The following is an 11,035-nucleotide window of genomic DNA, read 5'->3' as shown; positions in this document are numbered from 1 at the left end:
AGGCCCTATAAGGACAAGAAATCTATTCCACTTGTTGCTCCATATCACTAATGTCTATCACAGTGCCTGGCATACAGGAGCTACATAATAAATGCTTCTGAACAAAAGTATTACAAGTTCTAAGTAGAGAAGGAGACTCTACTGCCCACTAGTTAAAAACCCAGAGGAAATCCGATCCAGGTATGCACAAGGCCGTCAGGGCTGCTGGTCCACCTTTCTGCCATTCTCTTGGTTCCGTCCTGTTCCATGGGTAGGTCCATCCTTTGGCCACTTCCAAACTTGCCAATAAAAACAGTTGCAGCCATTCTACATTTCACAATTTTATATGAAAAAGGCCTCTTTTAGCAGCTTTTTAAAAAGGAAGAGGAAACTCCTTGTCCAGGAGCACTCACTGGCATTATGTAACTTGGACAGAAATGAAGGTGGGGCTGGTGGCGGTGGGGAGGGTTTAAATTAGATTAAACTAATCAAGGTACCCTAAGGAAGGAATCAGATTAATTCATCTCAATCCAAAGGTCTGGAAATGAAAGAAGAGTGCAGCCTACTACAGAAGGAAGTGAGAGGGAATGGATGCTAGGAAGGGAATTAACAAAGGTCCACTACTTGTACTAGAAACAATTTTACAAGTAAAAAAAAAATTAATGATGCTTCCCTTCATCACAGTTCCTATGTTCTGTTTTTTCCTATGTTGTCTTTTAAAAAAAATACATACTTTTCACATCTATGAAAATCGACCTCAAAATGAGAACAAATTTACCAAAGGTCCAAATGAATTATTTACTTACATAGCGTAACACAAGAGCTGAGGTAGTATTATGAAACTCAGGTTAACAGCAATTTGAATCCAAAAATGTACTCATAAGATATCAGGGAGGTATAAAGCTGCCTGAAGACTTATGATTTTAGATATCAGGTAAAATAAAAAAAAACTAAAATGAGGTCGACACTTGGGAATAAGGAGATCCAGAATACTCCCTACAGGACAATATGCTCATAAAACAATTAATACACTGAAACCAATATGGTTTTCTTCTATAACATATAATTGGTTTACAACCCCAAACTCTGAAAGATATATACCTACATGGCATCTAATTCAAAACCTCTCACCTGGGCACCTGGGTGGCTCAGTCAGTTAAGCATCTGACTCTTGATTTCCACTCAGGTCATGATCTCATGATTGGGAGATGGAGTCCCATGGAGCCTGGGTCAGGGATTGCACTGGGTGTGGAGCCTACTTAAGATTCTCTCTCTCCCTCTCTTTCCACCCTTCTCCAGCTCCACCCACGGGTACACGTGCACTGTCTCTCAAAAACAAACAAACAAACAAACAAAACACTGCCCCAAAACAAACCAAAAAACCCAACCAAATAACAACAACAACAAACCCTGGCTTCTACAAAACAACAACAAAAAAAGTTCTTTAACATATCAAATGAAAGACTGAAATGCAGGGGCACCTGGGTGGCTCAGATGGGTAAGCTTCTGAGTCTTAATTTTGGCTCAGGTCACGATCTCACGGTTCATGACATGGAGCCCAGAGTTGGGGTCTGTGAGCAGAGAGCCTACTTGGGATTCTCTCTCTCCCTCTCTCTCTGGCCCTCCCCAGCTCATGCTTTTTCTCTCTCAAAATAAGTAAACTCCACTTGCAAGCAAGTGAGCAGAGGGCTGTTCAGCTGCAAGAGTGGAGCAATGCCTAAGTCAAAGGAACTTGTTTCTTCAAGCTCTTCGGGCAGTGATTCTGAGTGTGAGGCTGACAAAAAGTTAAAGCGGAAAAGGCAGGTTACTCCAGAAAAACCTGTAAAGAAGCAAAAGACCGGTGAGACTTCAAGAGCCCTATTATCCTCTAAGAAGAGTAGGAGCCACAGAGATGATAACATGTTTCAGACTGGGAAAATGAGGTAAGTCAGTGTTTGAGACTTTAAAGGGAAAGTCCTAATTGATATTAGAGAATACTGAATGGATCCGGAAGGTGAAATAAAACCAGGAAGAAAAGGTATTTCTTTAAATCCTAAGCAATGGAGCCAGCTGAAGGAACAGATTTCTGACACTGATGATGCAGTAAACTGTAAAATCAGAGCCATATAAAACCTGTACTGTTCTAGTTGTTTTAATCTGTCTTTTTACATTGGCTTTTGTTTTCTAAATGTTGTTTTCCAAGCTATTGCATATTTGGATTGCAGAACAATTTGTAAGATGAATACTTTTTTTTTAATGTACATTATTAAAAATGTTCTGAGTGAAGCTGATTGTCAACTTTACTAAGGAGGATTGCTTTGTGCCCACCACCTACTGTAAAATAAAATCAAGTAATACAATATTAAAAAAAAATAATAAAAACAAAAAATAAGTAAACGTAAAAAAAATGCAGGTTACATGTGGATCGCTAAACAAATAAATATATATATATATATATATATATATATATATATATATATATATATAATATTCCTATATATATGGTATCCCTTTTCTTTCCTTTTAAAAAATTTAACCTCTAAAAAGTAACTAATTAGTACCTCCTAGATATACAAATACTTTGCACTATGGTGAACAGAAGTATAAACAAGATGTAAAACTGACCCTTTAAGGTGCTATTTAGACTCCCCCCCCCAAAAAAAAAACCCTAAAATAACTAAACAAAAGGTAAAACATAAGACTTATATGGAAATAACTTATAAAAATAAATTTAAAAAAATTTTTTATGTTTGTTTATATTTGAGATAGGGAGAGACTGCACGTAAGCAAGGGAAGGGCAGAGAGAGGGAGACACAGAATCTGAAGCAGGCTCCAGGCTCTGAGCTGTCAGCACAGAGCCTGATGCAGGGCTCAAACTCACAAACCGTGAGATCATGACCTGAGCTGAAGTCCGACGCTTAACTGACTGAGCCACTCAGGGTACACCTAAAATATGTTTAAATGAAAGTTAAGAAAAGAGAAGAAAACATATTAGTTTGAAAATGTGGGCAGGAGCTGTAACTGTTTTTGCTCTAACAACTAACAGTACATAGCACAGAGTAGGTACTCAAAAACTATTTCATGAACAAATGAATGAAGGGAATGAGGGGAGAAATTAGAAAATTATCTGTAAAGTTGATTTATTTATGCAACAAACAGATAAGCAACATTTAAAGTGGGATTCAATGAAAGGTAGGATCTTAATTTAAAAGGAGGAGAAGGTGGGCACCTAGGTGGCTCAGTTGGTTAAGCAGCTGACTTAGGCTCAGGTCATGATCTCACAGTTTGTGAGTTCAAGCCCCAAATCAGGCTTGCTGCTGTCAGCGCAGAGCCCACTTTGGATCCTCTGTCCCCCTCTCTGCCCCTCCCCTGCTCACGCTCTCTCAAACATTTATTTAAAAAAAAAAAAAAAAGAGAGAAGGAGATTATGGGCCAGCAAAAGGAACCTCAGAAGCATGGAAGACAGAAGCAGCAGGATATATCTGGAGAATAAATAGCAGGCAATACACCTTGGCTGAAGTACAAAGGCATATCAGGAAAAACTGAGGATGATGAAGCTAGAAAGGAAGGTTGGGATGATCAAGGAGGGTCTTAAATGCTATACTAAGGGGTCCAGTAAGTAGAGAGTAGCCATTAAGGGTTTCTGAGCTGCTTAAGTATATTAAGCTAGTGGTTACATATAGAATGGTTTTTCTTTTCATTTTTTTAATGTTTATTTATTTTTGAGAAAGAGAGAGACACAGATACACTGTGAGCAGGTGAGGGGCAGAGAGAAGGGGAGACACAGAACCCGAAGCAGGATCCAGGCTCCGAGCTGTCAACACAGAGCCCAACGCGGGGCTCAAACTCACAAACTGCGAGATCATGACCTGAGCTGAAGTTGGGACATTAAACCGACTGAGCCACCCAGGCACCCCACCATACAGAAATTTGTGTGTGTGCGTGCCATTGATGCATATTAACGGCCAGGTATTTGAAATTTGGTACTACAATAATAAGCTGAGAAAACAGAAAAAAGAAGAGGTATGTTGGAAACTACAGAGCAGGAAGGAACAGCTGACAATGAATAAAGAAAGAGAACTGAGGGGGAGAAGATAGCCAAATGTGACTAAGGTAAGCAACAGTGATAAATGCCATTAACAGAACAAGTGAAATGTGGGTAAAGGGCAAGTTTTAGGGCAAATAAGTTTAACTACAAAAAGTCCTATGTCAAGTATGGGAAAGATATTCTGGTCTAAGGAAAGACATTGGTCTATGCTCAGGAAAGAGAGCAGAGTACACGGAGTAGATTCAGGAGTCCTCAGCATCAGGGTAAAGCCCAGCAGCTTTACTGGGGGTAAGTAGAAGACAGTAATGAGGGAGGAGCATGCAGAAGAGGCCTGAAAACAGAGAGTGGGATACAATTCTACATAAACATGAAGGGAAGGAATACTGAGAGAGAAGGAGTAATAGGAAAGTAGAGTGCTACAAACATCAAAATGAGAGAATGGCAACATGGAAAGAATGATGAATAGTAACAAATAATGAAGCAAGGCAGACAAATGGAAACAATGATAGAAACAAGTAAGTACGTTTTGAAGGCATTTTGCAGCTCGGAGTAATGGAGAGGAGTTAGAGACAGATGCACAGGGAGCCACATCCCAGTTCTTCCACTTTCTAGATCTACTAACTTATGCAAGTTACTGAGCCAAGAGGAAACCATAATTTCCTCATCTGTAAAATTAAAATAGCATCTTGTAATAAAGTAAATGGATGCAACCTCCCTAGCCTAATGGAAAGACAATACTCAACACTGAGTTAACTTCATAAAAATAAAGGCAGTCTCTCATTCATTGTTTTTATCTTTCGCCATGCTTTATTCTTAAGAAACTAATAAGTTTCTATTAAATTATAACAGTAACGGCAAAACCCAGTGTTTCGTACATGACTGAAAATAAGCTATGCTTATATAAAAGAAAAAAGAAAAATAATTCCATTTTTGGAGTATGTCTTCCTTTTTGGTTTACGAGCCAGATAAATGTCATTTATTTCTTCTGTATCACCAAAGCACAGTGCTAAAAAGATAATCAATACATTTGACTAAAGTATGTTTCCACTGATCTTTGCTTATTTATTTCCTTCATAAAAGTAAAAACGCAATGGTCAAAAACTTAGTAAAAATAAATTATTATGTTTTATACTTTAATAATAAATTTCACTGGTTATGGAACTTTAATAAGTGTATAATACAGGTTATAGAATAACCAAAAGCTTTTTAAAGAAATCTCACTGTAAAAATGCTCTTAAAATACTGCAATAATCTAGCAAAATTTTCCTCGAAGTCCTAGTGAAAAAGTTGTGCTTATATATTCTTGAAGTTAACATCTAAATTGCTTTTCGGAAGAAAATGAATTTAATGAGACTTAGGAATCTAATATAACTTTTATGGAATAAAGTCAAAGAAAGAGCAGAGTCAAAACAAAGCAAAAAAGCGAAGGTCAAAGGCCACGTGCACATCTAACACAATTATCTAAAATTGCATTATATAGGAAAGTAAGTCTTGACCAAAATGACTTCTAACTCCTTACCATAATTGTCATTATTTATGTGACTGGTGCTGGCAAGTTTTTTTAAATAAATTATGAAAATTAATTTATTTCATTATGTAAAACATCGACCTATTCTGTCATACTTATGAGAGAAAGAACACAATTGGTTGTGTCATGAGCAAATCTGTCCAACCAACGTCATCAGAAAAAAAAACTATAGTACATTATAAAATGCTAAACCCAAATAGCTCCCAACGAAACATGTAATAAACATTATCCAGCCCTCATTCTCCACTGTCACAAGGTCCTGAAAATGATATCTTCTCCCTACCAGAAAAGCCAACTGACTTGATCTTCAATCTCCAAATAGCTGGTTAAAGGGAGAATCCTGTCATGGTGAGTAAAAAGCATCTCTTTCACCAAACTAACACATAAAAAACACTGGGCCCTGAGGAACTCTACCACAAGAACTTCTGCTTTTTAAGCCAAAAATCCCTGCCCACCTAGGTTCTGTCAAGCCCACATACACAAGGGGAAACAAAGACAGCATAGGAAGACTACTTGCACTTTCTTACTATTTACACCCTTCCTGATTCCATCTCACTAAAAAAGAGAAAATCCATTCAAAACCCTAATTCTGACCACCTCAGCTTAAATGGCCTTCATCCCCTTCCTCTTCTACCACCCATTCCCTGGACTTCATCATCCTCTAGTGCAGCATGACTTGGTAATCTGAAATCCAACATCCCTTTCCTGTGCCAATCCCGGTCCTTCTAGCTCTCCCACCGCTCTTTGATTAAATTGGTGCTGCTAGTCCCTTAACCCTTCCATCTTCTTCCAATCAACCAAAGTTTTATGTATTTCCTTCTTTAGAAATAGAACACAGATCTTACGATCTATCATCATTTCAACCACTTTTCCTGCCAAGACTCTTTAGTGTCCCAGGTTAATTTCTCCTCCACTTCTACAAAGCGATCCACTGCTCCTCTCAAACTTTCTACCCATCACTCCTTTCATCACCAATTGCTCCCAGCAATAAGCTTGCTTCCTACCTTACCAAGAATAGAGGCCATAGGCCAAACTTATCCACGACTTCCTATCTCTCCACAATGTCCCTCCTTCAAATTTATCACATTCAAACTCATTTTTTTCTTCTTCCCTTCCTCTGTCAGAAGAAAATATGTTCCTTCTCAGAGTGAAAGCCAGTTCATTTACCTATGCCCTTGAAACTCCAGCTTCTCAGGGACCTTGCTCTGCCAAGTATTCCGTTTCTCTCCCATTTCCTTAACCTTAGTCAGCTGCCTCTTTCCCTTTACTGCTGTTGTTTCCCAAACTTCCTTCTTCGGCTCTGACATTCTCATTCTATGCACTGTTCCAGACCCATCTTAATCTACTCCTATGGTTTCTATTATCATATATAAACTGATACTCCTAAATCTGAAATTCTAGACCTCCTCCTTAAGAACCAAACCATCACTTTCAAATACCTACTGGTCAGTTCCACTTGACACACACATAAATGTTAAACTTATTATATTCACGACTACTCACTTTGCCCAAAAACATCACCTCCTCTTACATTCCTTCTCTTAGTGATCTACCCAGTTTCCCAAGCCAGAACCTGGGAGGCATCATAGATTTCTTTCTCTACGTTATATAAAAGGTCACTATGCCCTGATAATTTAAACTGCTAAGTCTCTTTTTAATCCATACTCTCTCTTTCACACATGACTATCACAATGCAAGCAACCTCCTGTCTACCTCTACTGCTACCTTGACACAGGCAATCATCACTTTTTAAAATTTACTCTCTTTGTCAATGTTAGTCCCCTCTAATTCTTCCCATGAATACTGTTACGGAAATGCTACTAAATATGAATTTGATATTATTCCCTCTCTTAAAAACTTTTAATGGCTCCTAATTACCTTCAGCATGAAATTTATTTAACATGGAATACAAACTTGTGCTAATTTCTCTGCCTAGAATGACCGCCCCCTTCTTCTATTGGCTTGCTTCTACTCATCCTATTAAGACTCAACTGAAGAATTACAAACTCTCTCTGACATACTTCCAAGCTCAGTTGGATCCCTCTCATTTGTTTCCAGAATAATGCCTGCAAATAGAAAATGACCAAAATGTTTTATTCATTAAATATATAAACATAAAGCTTCAGAGATTAGTGCCTCTGAAGGCAGTGAGCGTCACTTTCAGAAAAGCAATTTTACAAAGCTTTAAGGTAATTTTTAAGGCAAAGAAAAAATTATTCATACAAGTATTCCAGAACAGATTAGCTACTACACTTGTCCTAAAAAAGTTACATTGCTGAAACATAAAGATTCATATTTAAGAACTAAGAAAAATAAGCTGGTGCTGACAGCTCAGAGCCTGGAGCCTGCTGCGGATTCTGTGTCTCCCTCTCTCTCTGCCCCTCCCCTGCTTGCACTCTGTGTCTCCCTCTCTCAAAAATAAATAAACATTTAAAAAAAAGAACTGGGGAAAGAGATCTGCCTTCCAAAGTACATATACAATTACCACTGTAAGTTCTTAAGTATCCTTATAAGAAGTTCAGAAGTATTTTTCAACTAATAACTGTGAAGATACTGGGAGAGTGTTACCTAGCAAATCAGTATACAGATGGAAAAGCTTTTTATACTTAGAAAGGCCTTGCCTTGGGGCACCTGGGTGGCTCAGAAGGTTAAGTGTCCGACTTCAGCTCAGGTCATGATCTCATCCTCCCTTCATCCCCCAAATAAATAAAACTAAAAACTTACCAGTTTCTTAAAAAACAAAAGCCAAAATTGCTATTAATTTATCAGGAAAAATTTAATTCAATCAAAATATTTCTTGAAAGTCAAGGGTCCCTCCTATAAAATCATCACTCTTAGACTAATTACTTCATTACTGTTTTAAACTGGTAACACAGTGATGGTCATTTTCTAATTCCTAAAGTGGGCCCCTAAGCATATTAGAAGTGCCACTGGTTAAGACGTCAAGGTTCTTACATTCAACAAATTCTTACAGAGTAGGTACTATATAGGAAATTATGTATCAGAGATAATCACACCAAGAATGATTTTTGCCATTACCTCAAAGAGTAGTGCAATCACCAAGTATTTCTTTGGCCAATGTCCAAATAAAAGAGCTAATGAGCTATATTTAAAGTTCCTAGATTAAATGGACTGAGTTCTAGGACTCTGTAAATTACCTGTTTGGAATTCTGAATGCATTTTCTAAAAAAAAATAAGGTAATAAATGGCAACTAAATTCTCAAACAAGTCCACAAAGGCCTTTATATGTAATATAGAGGAATCTTAGTTTCTATATAAATTATAAGAGCTGCGAACAATCAGTTCTATAAATTATTGTCAAAAATACAACAGAACAGTCTAATTCTTTAAAATTCTTTAAAACTGCTTAATTCCTTAAAATTACTTATTATAACTTTCAACAGAAAATGACACAGAGAAAATAATTAAAATTGATATCACAAGCTATTGAGTATCTGAAATAAAATATATTTCGATAGTTATCTTTCCAAAAGTGGCACATCAGGTTCCCATTATTGGGTAATATTTGCTTACTTTATTAAAGGAATAGTAGATGGAGCATGTTGAAGACTAATGAAACCAAAAGCACTTACAGAAAAGTTAAGATTCCTTGGAAGCCTAAAATCCAAACTTTATTGGGTAAGTTTTAATTACAAAACCTTTATAAAGGCAAAACATTTAAATTAATATGAAACATTCCAAAATCCCTAGTGAACTTTTGGTGAATCCTAAATAGTAAATAAAATTGCTGGTAGGCCAAACTATTTTATAGAAAAATAAAAATGATTGCTTTTACAAGTTTATCACTGAAATATCTTGTTCCCGATATGAGAAAGGAAATTGGGAAGCATTTTTAAAACGTTTAGGAGAAATAAAATGGCATCTTAAGAGAAAAAAATCAATAGTGACTAAACGTCAAACTTTTCAATTTAGGAAAGATTTGGAGAATTTATATAAATAATTAACTGGAACCTCTTTAATAATACCCTTTTTGCTCTGACGACTTTACCATCATAATCCAGTAAGTCCACCCTTTAACCCTATTTACACAGGAAAGAAAACTGAAGCTCAAAGAGGTTAATATGTATTTCAAGGTGTACTGGATTTGACTCTAAACCCAAACTTCCCATTAAAGTATTGCTAATAACAAGGCTTAACATAATTCTTGCGGGTCTTCAATATTTGTCATAAGTGGCTGAATAATTTATTAACACTTCGTGGTACTGACAGAGTGAAGCTGCATGACACAAGACAACAAGGAAGGCTACTCCCCTTTGAGTGATACACACTTTAAACGTGAGGAGCATAGATGTCAGCGCAACGATGGATGATAGTTTTAGAAGCAACAAACGTAAGTTTTTTTCAATTCTGGCTTGGCTAGTTTCAAGCTTGAAAAAGGCCAGAAAAGGCGAGGGTAAAACACATTCAGCTGAATTAGCTGCATCGGCTCGCTCCGCGAACTTCATTCCTAAATCCGGAGGACAGGAGTGGAGAAAATCAAAGCTCCCCAGACGTCTCCAAAGGAAACTCTAAAGAGCGCTTGTGGAACAACCCACCGACTAGCAAATCTGGAAAGGTGAGGACCAAATTAAAATCAGACAGGAGTTTGGGAGCGAAGGACTGGATCTAATAGGACCAGACATGCTCACCGTGCCCTCTCCCGACGTCACCCAAAGCTTACCTCTTTGACAGGTGGGAATTTCTTCTTGCATTCCAGGGACAAGGCCCGTAAATCGCTCTGCATGTTCTCCAGCAGCTTCTTCACTGCCTCGGGGCTGTTGGTGCCGGACATGATCCACCAAACTACAATCCAATTTGGGCGGCGCAAACGAACTCCAGCACGGTCAGCTCCTTCGGGCGACCGTCAGCTCCCTCAGAGCGCCTCCGGCCCCTCCTCAGCGCGCCACTTGGGCTCCGCGGGGCTCGGCCCGGCCTGGACTACGAACCCACAGCGTACCCGAGCGCCCCCCGCAGCCTCCTCGCAACTCTCGCGGCTCCTCTCCGAGGCGCCCCCCCCCCGGTCGCCCCGCCCCGCTAGGCTCCAGCGGCTCTGGCCGAGGAGCCCACAAGGCGGGCAGGTCCCTCCCGCTGCCGCGGGGTCCGGCCGCACAGTTCGTCAGCAGCCAACCTGGCAAAACCTTCGGCGCTGGCCGCCCAAGCCCTCCAGACTCGCCGACGCCATTAGCCGAGTCGCCCACAATTCCGAGCGCGGCCGGGACACGTCAGCCGCACTTCCGGGCACCGCGGCCACCGCCCCCGCCGCGGCCAACTGGGACGGTGAGCCGCAGGCGGGGCGTGGCCAGGGGCGTGGTCACGTCCGGGGCTGGATCGGCTCCCGGAGGGGCTGCTTTCCCCAGCTCGAGTTTGGGAACTGCTAGGCGTGAGCCACCATTTGCCTCGTCTAAATTGGCTTCTTCTTAGATATGTGACAGCTGTCAGAATGGAGCCACGTGTATCTTGGCGTGTCTCTTGGGGTTTGTTCGTGTTACATTGTATTTCGG

General features: G+C 39.5%; 1 protein-coding gene and 1 pseudogene across 2 annotated transcripts in view; one reads left to right on the top strand and one right to left on the bottom strand.

Annotated features, from left to right (window-relative positions):
- The window catches only part of MON2 (MON2 homolog, regulator of endosome-to-Golgi trafficking), a 119,190-nt gene extending 108,449 nt beyond the window's left edge, over positions 1–10,741 (bottom strand). For both annotated transcript variants that reach the window (XM_042947044.1, XM_042947045.1), the window contains exon 1: positions 10,216–10,741. In XM_042947044.1, the coding sequence (XP_042802978.1) occupies positions 10,216–10,326 (111 nt within the window). In that variant the 5' untranslated portion in view covers positions 10,327–10,741. The remainder of the gene's footprint in view (positions 1–10,215) is intronic.
- LOC122223951 lies at positions 1,466–2,088 on the top strand (annotated as a pseudogene).
- Positions 10,742–11,035: the final 294 nt, after the last annotated feature.

The sequence above is a fragment of the Panthera leo genome, chromosome B4 (genome assembly GCF_018350215.1).
Source record: "Panthera leo isolate Ple1 chromosome B4, P.leo_Ple1_pat1.1, whole genome shotgun sequence".
In the NCBI taxonomy this organism is placed as follows: Eukaryota; Metazoa; Chordata; class Mammalia; order Carnivora; family Felidae; genus Panthera; species Panthera leo.
Note: the sequence above shows the minus strand (reverse complement) of the source record. Positions and strands in the feature narration are given on the sequence as shown.